At 53.8% G+C, this 13190-nt stretch overlaps 8 protein-coding genes across 8 annotated transcripts; 2 read left to right on the top strand and 6 right to left on the bottom strand.

The window, feature by feature from the left end:
- Positions 1 to 616: 616 nt before the first annotated feature.
- SODALDRAFT_322282 (hypothetical protein) lies at positions 617 to 1393 on the bottom strand (the record flags this gene model as incomplete). The annotated part of the gene is made up of 3 exons (XM_028609706.1): positions 617 to 724; positions 853 to 1033; positions 1374 to 1393. The coding sequence occupies 3 exons, from the start codon at positions 1391 to 1393 to the stop codon at positions 617 to 619; spliced, it is 309 nt and encodes a 102-aa protein (XP_028468883.1).
- Positions 1394 to 1558: 165 nt separating this feature from the next.
- On the top strand, positions 1559 to 3228 carry SODALDRAFT_111538 (YjeF N-terminal domain-like protein). Its single transcript, XM_028606551.1, has 7 exons — positions 1559 to 1750; positions 1809 to 1917; positions 2001 to 2066; positions 2127 to 2221; positions 2612 to 2708; positions 2776 to 3004; positions 3112 to 3228. The coding sequence occupies exons 1-7, from the start codon at positions 1739 to 1741 to the stop codon at positions 3212 to 3214; spliced, it is 711 nt and encodes a 236-aa protein (XP_028468882.1). The 5' UTR covers positions 1559 to 1738; the 3' UTR covers positions 3215 to 3228.
- Positions 3064 to 3877, bottom strand: SODALDRAFT_111591 (hypothetical protein). The gene is made up of 2 exons (XM_028606552.1): positions 3723 to 3877; positions 3064 to 3640 (listed from the first exon to the last, which is right to left on the bottom strand). Exon 2 carries the CDS (start codon positions 3621 to 3623, stop codon positions 3243 to 3245), a length of 381 nt encoding a protein of 126 aa, XP_028468881.1. The 5' UTR covers positions 3624 to 3640; positions 3723 to 3877; the 3' UTR covers positions 3064 to 3242.
- A 1219-nt stretch (positions 3878 to 5096) lies between these two features.
- SODALDRAFT_376797 (hypothetical protein) lies at positions 5097 to 7313 on the top strand (the record flags this gene model as incomplete). Its single annotated transcript, XM_028614845.1, has 10 exons — positions 5097 to 5234; positions 5418 to 5637; positions 5768 to 5816; positions 5857 to 5982; positions 6126 to 6178; positions 6271 to 6397; positions 6550 to 6612; positions 6677 to 6781; positions 6812 to 6928; positions 7013 to 7313. 10 exons carry the CDS (start codon positions 5097 to 5099, stop codon positions 7065 to 7067), a joined length of 1053 nt encoding a protein of 350 aa, XP_028468880.1. The 3' UTR covers positions 7068 to 7313.
- Positions 7314 to 7352: 39 nt separating this feature from the next.
- SODALDRAFT_291578 (hypothetical protein) lies at positions 7353 to 7920 on the bottom strand (the record flags this gene model as incomplete). The annotated part of the gene is made up of 1 exon (XM_028608669.1): positions 7353 to 7920. A coding segment is annotated over exon 1 (207 nt), but the record flags the coding sequence as incomplete, so codon positions are not given.
- SODALDRAFT_322280 (hypothetical protein) lies at positions 7703 to 9030 on the bottom strand (the record flags this gene model as incomplete). The annotated part of the gene is made up of 4 exons (XM_028609705.1): positions 7703 to 7863; positions 8005 to 8119; positions 8261 to 8523; positions 8754 to 9030. 4 exons carry the CDS (start codon positions 9028 to 9030, stop codon positions 7703 to 7705), a joined length of 816 nt encoding a protein of 271 aa, XP_028468878.1.
- Positions 9031 to 9277: 247 nt separating this feature from the next.
- SODALDRAFT_111502 (hypothetical protein) lies at positions 9278 to 10530 on the bottom strand. The gene has a single exon (XM_028606550.1). It carries the CDS (start codon positions 10194 to 10196, stop codon positions 9525 to 9527), a length of 672 nt encoding a protein of 223 aa, XP_028468877.1. The 5' UTR covers positions 10197 to 10530; the 3' UTR covers positions 9278 to 9524.
- Positions 10196 to 11876, bottom strand: SODALDRAFT_270703 (extracellular cell wall glucanase Crf1; the record flags this gene model as incomplete). The annotated part of the gene is made up of 2 exons (XM_028607733.1): positions 10196 to 10955; positions 11062 to 11876. The coding sequence occupies 2 exons, from the start codon at positions 11874 to 11876 to the stop codon at positions 10196 to 10198; spliced, it is 1575 nt and encodes a 524-aa protein (XP_028468876.1).
- Positions 11877 to 13190: the final 1314 nt, after the last annotated feature.

Raw genomic sequence — 13190 nt, 5'->3', positions numbered from 1 at the left:
GTCATGCCTCTACTTTTCCTTCCCTTTTCCCCCCTTCTTTTTTTTTTTTGTTTTTTTGGTTCGTTTATCCCACATCGATTATGGTGGGAGTTGTCCGTTTACTTTCGCTTCAATAGCTGTATGACCATAAACCCACATCACGTTTCTCCCGGGTAGCGTACTCCTCGAGTGTCGGATCAAGGAGACTAGAGCGTTACAAGCAGCATAATTGTCCACAATAAATAAAAAAACGGCCTTTCTGGTCTGGCGCCATATATGATGTCTTTATACATGGGCGAGCTTCGGATAAGCTCTACTAGACGAATGGGTCTAGTTCACTGGTGGCCTCGCCCAGCTATTCATACACTGACTGCCCCTGGATTCTCGCAAGATGAGCCCAAAGATCATCCCAACGGTCCGGCAATATGTCCCATTGCTCTTAAGCATTGGGTTCCCGGAGTTCCGGTATCGATACAGACAGATAGATAGATCATCCTCAGCCGTCAACCGGGCCGCACACTCGAAACGCCATCCACATGCTGAAGCAGTCGTTTTGGGTCTGGTTTTCTTCTCTGGTATCTCCTCCATACTAGTACAACTTTTTTTTTTTTTTCTTTGTAAAAAGAAATCGCGAAATTCAAGCCTTTTCAGGTGTCGGAGGTGTAGAAGGTTCGGTCATCGATTTCGCGGCAGTCTTTGGGTTCAAGAATCCGTTGGGGCCGTATTTCGGCTCCAGAATACCAATCTGCATGGAATAGATTGGATTCGCATCGCGTTAGAAAATGCCAGTTTGTCTTGCACACTCATGCGGCAAAGCGTCCACGTCACACAAAAAAAGTAGACGGGCCCAAGGACCGGGCAAGGAAAACGCACCATTGACAACAGACGCCAAACGGTATCGCTGGGCTGCGCGCCGACGCCGATCCAGTACCTCGCGCGCAGGGTGTCGAGCTGGATGTTCTTGTGCCGCTTGGAGGACTCGTCGTAGGGATCGGTGCGCGGGACGGGGTCGTAGGTGCCGATGACTTCGAGGGGCTTGCTGTTGCGGGCCGTTCTGCAGAGCCGGGGGGTGTGCAAGGTCAGTTTTACTGGGGGGGTTTTTTTTTGCCATTTTTCTCCTTCCCTTTCCTTCCCTTCCTTCCTTGGAATATTCGCCAGAGGGGGGAATTCGTGAGGAGCTGCGTGGGGGAAACGTGCCTTGCGTGGGCGACCACGATGTTGTAGAATGGTTGGTTTCTGCGCCCGAATCGGGCTAGACGTAACCGAACAACCATGGCAACCGAGTTTCGCTGGCCGCGGTAGACTAGATCGGCTCGAAGAGTTCTGAAATGTTGTGTCGTCTCTCGCCGAGGAGGGGATGAAGGAATATCGTTTGCCTTGTCGCCGTGACGTACGGCTCGAGTGACCGTGACATTGAATGAAACCAGGACTGGGACTCGAATTGGACTCGCGACGACAAATTTGGTCGGTATTTCGTTTTTCCGAGTCACGTTGTACAAAGTGCTGCGCCACATCCATCGAACTGTGGCGCATCAGCCACATACCGGGTCAACGTCCATCCGACTTCAATGACCGTCGACTCCGCGTAAAAGATGATGTCAGTCTCCTGGGTCCATTTCATACCTTGCCTTGAGCTATGCGAGTGAAACTCCATTCATCCTGTAAAACCTAGTTTCTCTTCTTCGCCGTCCAACAAACCTGTTATCTACCATCGTATTCCTTTTGCATCGCGATATTTCTCGTACGATACTACGACATCATGACGCTCAAGGCAACGTACATCCCTTCCGCGTATCATGGGGGTCTCTGTCCACTAATGACCAACGTAGACACTCGGTGCTCAGGCCGCTGCGGCCCTTGACAGGGAACTCATGGGCTCGGGGGCCTTTTCGATTGACCAGCTTATGGAACTTGCTGGTCTCTCGGTCTCTCAGGCCGGTGAGAACGATTGATCGCGCGGGCTGTTCCTCTGTCAGGTCGTCAAGGGGGCGGCAGGCTGACCGCACCGTGTCTTGCTACAGTGTATCGTGTCCATCCGCCTCGTCTGGGTCTCAACATTCTCGTAGCCTGTGGTCCCGGAAACAATGGTGAGCCGAGACCTCCTGGAGCTTCCAAAGCATAGATGGCTCACCGTGACCCCTTTTCAGGAGGTGATGGCCTAGTTGCTGCCAGGCATCTTTTCCACTATGGATATAAGCCGTCTATTTACTACCCAAAACGGAGCAACAATGAGCTCTATCAGGTTAGTTGAGTTTATTATTTTCATCTTTTTCCTGGCCATCCGTTCCATATTGTTCTTGTCTTCCTTCTTGGTATGGTAGTATCATTCACACATCACACAATTATCGTTGCCTGCCTTTCGTCGATATGACCGATGCTTAGTCCCGTCAATGCTTAATGTCTTGTGTCATGAGATTTCCCATACGATACGCAGAGATGATTCCAACTGGGCAACCCCATTTTTCATTTTCTGAAACCACCGGTCCGTTGTTCAAGAGCAGTAACCATGCTTGCCGTGTCCTTGTTTAACCCCCTTTCTTGACCTGGCCAATTCCGTCATTGTCACTCACTGCATGACGCGTCCAGTGGCGCCCGCTGAACCGACACTGACACTGACCGTGACCATGACCAGCGTCTGGCGAAACAATTAGAGGACCTTGACGTTCCGTTCGTGGACGATTTCCCTGCCGCCCTCAAATCGACGCACCACATTGTCGATGCCGTATTCGGTGGGTGCCCGTGTGATTTCTTTCCAAGGAGTGAAGTATCGGAGTCGAAGCTGATGTGGAGACTCAGGGTTCAGTTTTTCAGGGGAGGTTCGCGAACCTTTCCCGGCGGTGATTCGGGCTCTAGAGGAGACAAAGCTTCCGGTCACCTCGGTGGATGCCCCCTCGTCGTGGAACATCGATGAAGGACCTCCAAAGTCCGGGCTGGGGAGCAACTTCCAGCCTGCTGTCCTGGTCAGCTTGACGGCCCCCAAACCCCTCGCACGCTTCTTCAAGGGCCGTCACTTCGTCGGCGGACGGTATGTACCCGGCCATTCTTCGTCTTCTTCTTCTTCTTCTTTTTTTTTTCTTCAGCTGTATTTCTGTTGCCACTCGTGGTCCTCCTTGACTTGACGCGTGGGTTCAGGTTCGTGTCGCCCAAGATTGCGAGGCAGTATGATCTCGACCTCCCCCAGTACGAAGGGATCGACCAGGTCGTCGAAGTAGACCATAACGGACAAAAGCTCTGAATGAATGGCCCGGGGCCGGATGGCTGTCCTATGCAAATCGGGGGACCGCCCAGTCGGATCCGGGACGGAGAGGGTCAGAATCAGATAACCTGGCAGCCACCGACCCGACTGTTAGGACAGACGGGGCTATGACAGCGACCCTCGAGCATATCGGAGGCTTCCACGACGACGCCCCCTGGACAGAATAGCCAGGGGGGGTGGTATTCTCTGCAAAACTCGACATAGACGAGGAAAAGCCTCCGGCAGACAGGGCAGGCGGACCTGTGCTCGACGCACATGAAAACCGAAGGAGGGGGGTTAACGGCTTTCCGTTGGAATGTGATGATGAAAGTGCCAAGTTAAGGAATCGTCGGGCGCGGAAGAAGAAGGAGCGTCGACAAGGTTGTCGTTCGAGCTTGGGGGACCACATGGGCGATGGGGTCGGGGCTGCCAAGTGAGCCTCGAGCGTTGAGGAAGAGGAAATTTTGAAGAAGACGCAGAAACAGCAGAGGGGCCGGGGGTCACCAACAACAACGGCAATACCGGAGATGATAAAGGCACAGAGAAAGAGATAATATAGGAGTCGTGACACAGGATATTGAAACGTGACAACCGCTTCTAGCCTCTTTGCTGAGGTTGGCCTATCCTGACCCTGTGCCAGGACTGGACTGGGGGTTGGGAAATACGCCTCCTGAAGCGGCAATTCGACGGGTTCTGGGACGGCGGGCCCTTGGGCGGCGGCCTGGACCGATGTGGCTGGAGGTGTAGGTCAAATGTGGGTTGCTGGTAGCATACCGTGGGGCTGAGCTGGAAGGCGAGAGGTGGGGGAAGGGAATCCGAAAGCTATCGCCAAGCCAATGGACGTCGTTCGTTTGATGGGCTTGAGGTGTGGTAAGCTAGCGTGGCAGCAGTTCCGACCTCCGGAAGGCTTTTACAACGTCGATCGCATCGGCAAAATCCTTCCGTACGCTGTCCTTGGCCCTCTTCTGAGCGATATTCCCCGGCGATCAGACCATTCAGACCAGGTCGCGGGCGAAAATTCGAAGGGCAGGGGGAGGCGGCAGTTGAGACTCAGTGGTAGACAGCCGTTCGCCGTTCGTAATGCATGTAAAAATGCAGGTAAAGGTGCAGGTAAAGGTGCAGGTAAAGGCGCAGGTGATGGTGAAGGCGAGGTATAAGGTAAGGTAGGTATGGCGAGACGAAAACGGGTTGACGTGGCGGACAGAGGGCGGCGAATTAGTAGGTGGAAGTATCCCAACAGTTAACGTAAGGTCAGGTAAGGTAGGCAAGGCCAAGCAGAGTCCATCAGGAAGGAGCAAGCCGCAATAGAGGGGTAAAACTAAGATTCAGAAGGCGCGAACGAGTGACCCAGAGGGCCACATACCTACGAAGTAGACCACCAAGACCGACGGGATACCCCGGAAGTCACCAGTCGACCCGTCGCAAGCACGCTACGTGTATAGGTGAATCGTAAGGTATATCTACCTTACTTTCATATTGCCACAGTCGCTCCTTCTGCCGCTTCTGATACCAGTCGTTTAATCCCTCTTCTGGTCTCCAGGCTTGGGCATGTTCCTGTTCCCAGCCCGTCTCCTTTCTCCGAGGTACCATCACAACCACGTACATATACTTTCGCTTTTACCTGTAACTCACCACCCAAGGTACCCTTCGCCCTTCGTACATCAGACACGGCCACGTCATTGGGACAACTACTCGTTCTACAAGACTTTGGTTAAGACTGGGTAAGGTAGTCCTCGGAATATCGAAGAAGTTCGAAGATGACAGAAAACCAAAGAAACTCAGGGGGAGAGAGAGAACATGTAGATATATGAATGGCAATGAGGGGCCTTACCGGAGCAAATGCTCCTTGCCTAGCCGGAATAGGTTGTTAGGTAAGGTAGGCATGTGGCAGGTGCTTCCCAATGTCTTCTATCGGAGCTCAAATGGAAGGCTGCCCAAGTCCAGTGACACGGTCCCCACCGCCGTGCTTCTGAAGGGTTCTGGACCTAGGGTCCACTTATCCACCGAACCACTGCGCACCGTCAGCTGATCCGGACGAAGACGTCAAAACTAAAAGATACCTTAAGATAATTAATAATAATTACAACGGTCTTGCTTGCTTCGTACAAACGTACACCGCATACGAAATTCCCATCTCCAAAATACCATGCTATTTATTACCGTATAAATATTTGATCGGCATTCTTCATTCTTCCATAACTAGTCGGTCCCATTCGAAGAACCTTCGAAGAACCTTAAGGCAACCTCTTCTACCCCTTGTCCTGTTGCCACCACCGCCACTGACACCGCCACTGCCCTCGCTCACCCCTCCGCGAATCATCTTTGCAGCAGCCGCCAAGCATTACACCGAGCCCAACCAGTTGTACCGACCCCTGTTGCTGGGGACTGGGAGAAATACCACAAACATAACGTGGGCCGCCCCTGTCTCTTAAAGGGAATAAACGCTCCGGCAGACCCCTCCCAACACACAACGTCCACAAGGACCTATAACGTCCCAAGTCGTACAGTCCTACCAAGTACGACGTAAATTTACTCTCACCAATTGCTCTCGAGACTTGACGAGCCAGTCCATGGATTCATGGATCCACGAAGCCCCGAGCCTGTCCAATTCTACGACCTAACGACCCTCTGCCGCCTGCGAGGCAGATCTACTCCCTATCCGGTCCTCCGAGAGGTTGGTACGAGGTCGGCGTGTCCAGGGTTAAAATCGACGCGGGAACGACTGTCCACGGCAACAAACCACACAACACCTTGGCGATGAAAAGCTGGTAAAAAAAACAGCAATTCAAGAACAATTGAAGAGAATGGCGTGATAATGACGACCTAGCCGTTTTTGGATGACCGGCATCCTCCCAGGCCACGGTTACATAGTGGACCTTTGATCTACAATCCACTGAACATCATTGTTGAGCACCTGCCAACTTAACCCCGATGCTGACCAGGAACTACACGTCAATATTGTTCGTTCGCGAGACAAGTTCGAGAGGCCACTTCGCGACTTCCATCAGGATTAGGAATATCCAACTGGACGCCGCGCATGCATCCCTTGGCTTCAGATGCAACGCCACTCACCGTCACCGTCACCGTCACCTCCATTATTTTATTTTATTTTTCAGTAGCCCGTCAGTCGCCACCGTCACCTCGATCTAGCACCAAAAGCAGCGATCGTCATTTCCACTTTGGGTTATAGGCCGACTGCTTTCACCGAGGGGCTTGCTTCTCTGCACTCTTTGGCCCTTTTTTTATTTCTATTTTTCCCCCCCTCTTTTTGCCCTTTTGAGAAAAGGAAATCGAGGCGCTTGGCCCCATTCTGAGAAGACCCACTGACACTGTAGCCCGCCACCTGCCCTCCCCACAAAGCTTTCATCATCGACTGACATCGCCGTGCCGGCCCTACGGTGACCGTATCTCCGCTACACAGTAGTTGTGGGGGGGGGGTTTCGGTTCACTGAGCACTCTCAGTACACTTACACCGCCAGGTCCCTTCCTCAAGCGCCGTAGACGCCTTCCGCAGACCCCGCAGAAACAAATCCCTACGGCGGCTTGGGCCCGCCACCAGCGTTCCATGTCATCCTTATCATTTAACATTTGTTGAAGATTCGTCCTGCCTACCGACCGACGGCTTTCCCAGCGTTCCCAGTCCTCTTTCCCTTGCGTGTGGGTTGCGAAGTATCCGGTCCGCGCTCGTATCAACTACGCGCTGTACCAACCATGGTGTCGGTCGGGATGCCAGACGATAAATAGCCCCTGAAACCGATGTCCAAGATGTCCTTTATTTCGTCCCTTTGTTCGTACGAGTCATGTGCCGCCCGGTCGTTCTGTTTTCTTCGTTCCTGTCTTCGCTGTCTCCTGAATGTCCGCTGTATGGCCTTGTTACGAGTCGCAGGTCTCACGCCAGTTGTCCCGGGTGGAGATGGTTCGTGATGTCACGGATACCAGTCTCGGTCAGCTTGGGTGCAGAGACGTCTCCAACCAGACAAACGGGGCCCAAAAAAAGGGGGGAAAAGAGGAAAAAAGAGGGTAAAAAAACATACAACACCGGGTATTCGCTGGTGGTCACCCACCCAACTACTAATCCGGCCCTCATTGGCTTATCTAGGGGAGAGCGGACGGGATCCCGAGTTTTCCAATGGGTATGGTCGTATGTGACAGAAGATCCTCGCCGAGGCTCTTATAAAAGACCAGGCGAGAAAAGGAAGGAGAGCAAGAACCGGAAGACGAAAGGCTGTACGACACCGTGAAGGTCGTGGTAGACTCGTCATCTTGAAGACAATACCCCAAGTTAGTCCTACTATCACTGATAACACGTTCTTCAATTCGACGTCGAGGTTGCCCAAGGAGGGCATCTTGTTGCCATACCACCTCGGTGAATTGCCTGTGAGAGCTGGCCCTTCCAGTCTTTCTAGTCGTTCAAATCTTTGGTGTAGTAATAGCAGAAATCAGCCCCGACGAACCCCACACAGGCACATGCACCCCTTTTCCACACACTTAGCGCGCGCCCTTTCGGCGCTCTTCGTAGTGCTTGAGAGCGATAACGCACCTCCGGATGTCGATGACCCTCTCCCGTACACCTGCCTCCTTCCTGAACTGGCAGCAAAAGACGTAGTTCTTCCCGGTGTTGATGCAGCGAATCGGCATATCGTCCTTTCCTAGCGTTGGGGTTCCACTGTCAGCATAAATCAAGGACGGGATGTGGTGAATGATGGGTATATGGGAAGAAGGGATGGAGGAGGGGAAAAGAAGAAAAGAAATTGAAAAAAAAGAGAGAGGGAGAATGTGAATGTACGTACTACATCTCGCCCACTCGAACCTGCCCCTGACACAGAAGGGCTTCTTCCCAGCAGGACAGGAGGGCTCAGTGAAGTAGCGGCGGCAGTAGCAGTCGTTCATGGCGGCGTCCCGGTCCTAAATATTCCAAACCTCCCCATCTCGGCGTCTTTTTTTTTCCTCGGCAGAAACTCCGTACGTCTCCCGGTCCCGGTGCCGCCAACGGGTCCAGAAACGGATCGGAAGAAACATAGTATATAAAATGGCATGGTGACGTACCATACCTAGACGACACTGGCATTGTCTCTTGCAGTCGTTCCACCGGCGAGGGTCATCACAGCTGCCGCGCCCTCTTTCGGGGCGCCCGGTGTCCTCCTTGAGGGTATTGCTCTCCTCGGCGATGTTGTTCCCCTGGGGGATGTTGAGCTGGTCAGACTCCTGCCCTGGGCGGACGCCGCTGGGGAAGACCTGGGAGGGATTGTTTTCGCGGGCGCAGAAGATCTTTCTATCCTCCATTTGCGAGCAGAAAGGGTCGTTGTGGTCTAATAAATTTACCTTGTTAGTTGAGGGGCCAAGGAAACGGGTAAAGAGGGAGAAGAATTGAGAGGGCGGTCCCTGTTGAAACTAGGAGAAAACAAAACAGTGGGATTTTGCCATAATCAGAACTTTCAAAAGAATATTCCTTGACAAATAGGCGAAAGGCAGCGGTGAAAGCTACATGAAACTCGAGGAGCAAAAGCTGGGGGCAGAGGATAGGTGAGGAGGAACTCACCGAACTGGACGTAATCATCCTTCCCACGGACGCAGTAAAGGCGCTCGTTGGCACGACACTTAGGGACGCCGTCAACCTTGGCCTCGGCGCGGAGGCACCGGTTAGCCCTGATGTCAAAGTCCTCGCCTCTGCCGCACTTGCACATCTTTTCGATCTTGTCCCAGCTGGAGTTGCCAGGGCACTCAATTTTCTCGTTGAGAATTTTCTGGTCCAAGTCGGACGAGGCCGCGACTGAGAGAGCCGCGGTGGCGGTGAGAAAGATGACGGTCAACTGCATGACTCTGTTGTGTGAGAGTGTATTCGTCGGGAGAGGAGCTTTGTCCGGGTTTCTCTTGAGAAATGAAATTATATAAAAGAGATCGGAGAAAAGGTCAAGGAGCAAGCGACCAGAAATCCGGCGGACTGTTGTTCACAAAGTCGATGAGGAAGACGGACGATGAGGGTACGGTTCCCACAAGGCGGGCAGTCTTTAATACGCAAAAAGGGTCCTCTGAGTGATCCATGGGGAAGTTCATTTCCCTCTTGAAGAGAATTCTGACGGTGTAGAAAATTATTTTCGAATGTTGTGTCCATGTACCTTTTGGCTGAGACGCCTCACTGCTCACAATATGTTGAGTGAGTGGCACGGCTGAGTTGGCTTTGAGACTAGGGAGGAGAGAAAACACCCGAACATGGCTTGTCGAGGCAAAGGGTAAAAAAAAAAAAAAACCAAAAAAACCGCAAGTGATGCGACTTGAATGGGCGTCCCCTTGGGCATGTTTGTTCAGCTGCTCAGCTGATACCGGAAGCGCGTGTATAGAGTTCAATTGCATATGCCCGAGAAACGAGAATATCCCACCCTTTCCTCGTCCTCGGCCTCACGTCCGGACGGAGCCATCTCGAGCGAGAAACGAGTTGCACAGAGCAGGGGTATTCGAAGAGGAAAAGATCGGAATGAAGGCGGTGGTCGTTTCTGAACATGTACATTCCACGATTGTAAAGCGTCCTTGCAAAGCTTGATGAGAATAAATGGAAAGCACAAAGACGACGTCTATACTCCGTAGAGACAGTTAGGATGGTATTCACCGACAACGCCGATCCCACATATTCAAACCCCACGAACCGTACCAACAATGATGCCCAAGGTGGGATATGCCTCTTGAAGGGGAGTTGGTTTCGTCCACGGCTCCCTTCCACCCATGCAAATACCAAAAAAAAAGCTCGAAATCCCGTGCCAATCGTTAGATAGGGGGAAGACCTGAAAAGTCCATGGCCCCGCGGTCTAAGACAAGAAGAAAAGAAGAAGAAAAACGAAAAAAAAAGAAGGCTACCGCTGAGAAGAGTTTCAAACTCAGCCGGATGGATACTTGAGGGGAAAAATGGAAGTGAAGAACAGAGGAACAGGCTCATGAAGGAAGAAAGGGCAAGTCCAACAATACCCTTGTCCACCACTATCACTCCCATCACCGGTGACCACCATTGTTCCAGTGGTCCTGGCTGTCACCGCCGTAGCCTTGGTTGGCACTGAAGCTCCGGCTAGGGTGCGAGGGTGCGGGGCTGCCCAACCTCATGTTGCCGTACGACTGCGGCGGCGTGGACACGCTGCGGTGTGGGTCGGCGGGGAGTGGCCCTCGCGGGGGCATTCCGGGACTGCCGGTCCTCAGGGGTGACTGGAAGTTCTCGCGCGTCGGTGACGCATCATGGTATGGTGATTGGTGCGGGAACGTGGGGCTTTGCAGGGCCTCGCCGTTCCGTTCCATGAGAGGCGATCGTGGCGACTGGAGACCAGTTCCGGGAGCAGAGCCGTAGCCGCCATTACCCCAGCCTTTTTCGGGAAAGCCAGCGCCACCGAGAGGGCCGGCGGCCGCGACGGGAATATCAAAGGACTCCGAGCGAATGGAACCGTCCTTTCCAACGGCCTGGTTGGATTTGTACTCCGTGCCCGTTTGGCCGGCAAAGGAGTCAGGGTTGATGCCCCTCTTCTTGTAGCTTTCCATCTCCAGGCGTTCTTCCTCGGCTATGCGGGCAGCAGCCTCGGCCTCGCGAGCACCGCGGCGGCGTTGACGGATGATGTAGAAGACGAGGGTAAAGAGAATGAGGGCGCCTACACTGCCGCCCCCGGCATAGACGCCGATGCGGGCTGCCTCGGGGAGGTCGTTGAACTTCTCGGACAAGGACTTGGACGGAGGGGCGAGGAGGGCTTCTTTGACGGTCGAGTTACCACTGAAGGGAGACGGCGTTAGCGGACGGGCCGAGGTCACTAGGACTAGTGGGGAACATCATGGGAACACCCGATATCAGGGGCAGCCGTTTAGGGCAGCAGACTTACTCGACAATGTCAATGCTCTCCCAGGAGCCCGAATCATCACCATAGACGTACTCCCTGCCAGTGCTGAAATCCTCGACGAGTGCTTTCTTGATGTACATGACGTAAGGGCCATTCTCATACTCGGTGTCGCCGCCGGCCCACTCGCGAGTGCCCTCGGGAAGACGGGGGTCGCCGCCGGCCCAGATGCCGAGGTACAGACGCATCGGGGTCTGCGGATAGAGGTAACCGTCTCTGAGCGCGTCGGCGCGATGGAGAACCCGGACTCGTTCGCCGTCAATCCACCACTCGAGCCTGTCCCTTGTCCACAAGGTGGTGTAGTTGTGGTAGTCGTCGAAGACGTTGAAGGGGGTGACGTGGTTGACACCTTCGGTGTAGATCTCCTCGCCTTTGCCGAAATAGTTGCTGAGGGCCATGGTTTGGTTGACGCCAACGAATTCCCAGTCGACCTCGTCGAGGGTGTCGCTCAGCCACATCATGGAGCTGATGATACCCTTACCGGCAGCGGCCCTGAGGTGGATCTCGGTGCGGCCACCAAAGAAGTAGAACTTGGAGCGTATGGTGGGAGAGTCGCCCTGTTGGTGGATGGCGAAGGAGACGCCGGTATCGGGATGATACTCGACGGCGCCGGCGTGGGTTTCCCAGGCGTCCCTGTGAGGCGTGGCGTTGAAGTGGAAGGTATAGTCCATGCCGAATGCTGGGTTCGGGGGGCAGGCCGTCTCGTTCATGGGATTGCAGTCTGAATGGACCTGGGCGAGACCGGGCCGAGCGAGGGAGGCTACCAGCGCGAAGGCTGGTAGAGCGAAGGACCGCCACATGGTTGGTGCGAGGGGGGTCTGTGTCGAGCTGGTTGGCGGGGGAAAATCGAAGGTCGTGACTCTGTGAAGAGGAGTGCGTGTAATGTGCGAAATGGGACAGCTCTGAACCGGCAGAGCAATAAAAGCAGAAGAGCGAGGTAGGTGTCAAGGCTATCTGGACCAGACAAACGAGCGACTGGTGGTGGACTGAGTAAGGACTGTACGTATAAAGACGAGGACGTCGTCGAGACTCAAGTTTCAGGCGAAGAGCGAACGTGAGATGGAACGATAGCCGCGGTAGCTTGACGGAGATGGGTCGAGTGTGGGCTTGTCTGTATGTACGTAAGGTATGTGTGGTGTGGCACGCTGGAGCTTGACAGTTAAGGATAGTTGGGTGTCGAGCACGTGTGTAGTGTAGAGAGAGTGTGAGCTCGAGTATGTGACGCAGATTGTAAAGGAGTGACGGACGAGCAGAGAAGACAAGACCGCTGTGTTCTCACTCAACTCGCTTACACCCGTTGGACGTACTCGGTCGTTAGTTGGGTACGAAGCATAGCAGCACGAGAAGAGGACGGAAGCGCGGAAAAAGAGATGGAAAAAGGGGACGAAGGGGGTACGGCGGTTTTCACTGCACTCTCCATTGCTTCAGGGGGCGGGCGCCGAACTGCCAACGCAGCTGGTGCATCTGGTGCATCTGGTGCAGCCAATGCAGGTACCAGATCCTGGGCCCCCTGGTTGAGGGTGGAGACGAATTTCAAGGTTGGTGCAGCCGTTGTTCCCGCACCAAGTTGAATAGGGTTAGAGTCCGTTCTTGGCCCGTCCCCTGGAGGCCCCCTTGTTCTTGGTTTCCCACAGAGGACAGGACCTCGTTCGTCCGCTGTCCTGCCCGTCTCCTCCATCACATCCACCATCCCATCCACCCACCCACACTCTTTGGCGAGTCTTTGGCCGGCAGAGCGAAGGATTTCGGCCTATCCCGCAGTAGATAGAGTGCAGTGCCGAGATACAAGTTTCATCTTTGGTACCCAAGAACATGGGATCGGCACATCCCTGCCCTGTTGTGGATATCCATCAGCGGTACAACGTAGTTCTTGGTCGGCGGGTTTGTCGATGGTGAAAAAGGGCATGGAGGTGCGAAATACTCCGTATGGAGTACACAACGTACAACGTACGGATACAACACCAACTCGGTCTTGCAAGTATGTTCGTGGTACAGCGCTCCCTTGAGATTCTTGGGAGAAACCGATGTGAGACTTGGTGGGGATCCCCCAGTGCAAGACAAGAGCCCCGGTCGCTCAAACTTGGCCGAGTAAGGATCAGCGTGGTCCTTGCCTT

The sequence above is a fragment of the Sodiomyces alkalinus genome (assembly GCF_003711515.1).
Source record: "Sodiomyces alkalinus F11 unplaced genomic scaffold SODALscaffold_2, whole genome shotgun sequence".
NCBI classification, from domain to species: Eukaryota; Fungi; Ascomycota; class Sordariomycetes; order Glomerellales; family Plectosphaerellaceae; genus Sodiomyces; species Sodiomyces alkalinus.
The sequence above is the reverse complement of the archived record's forward strand: the minus strand, read 5'-3'. Positions and strand labels throughout refer to the sequence as shown.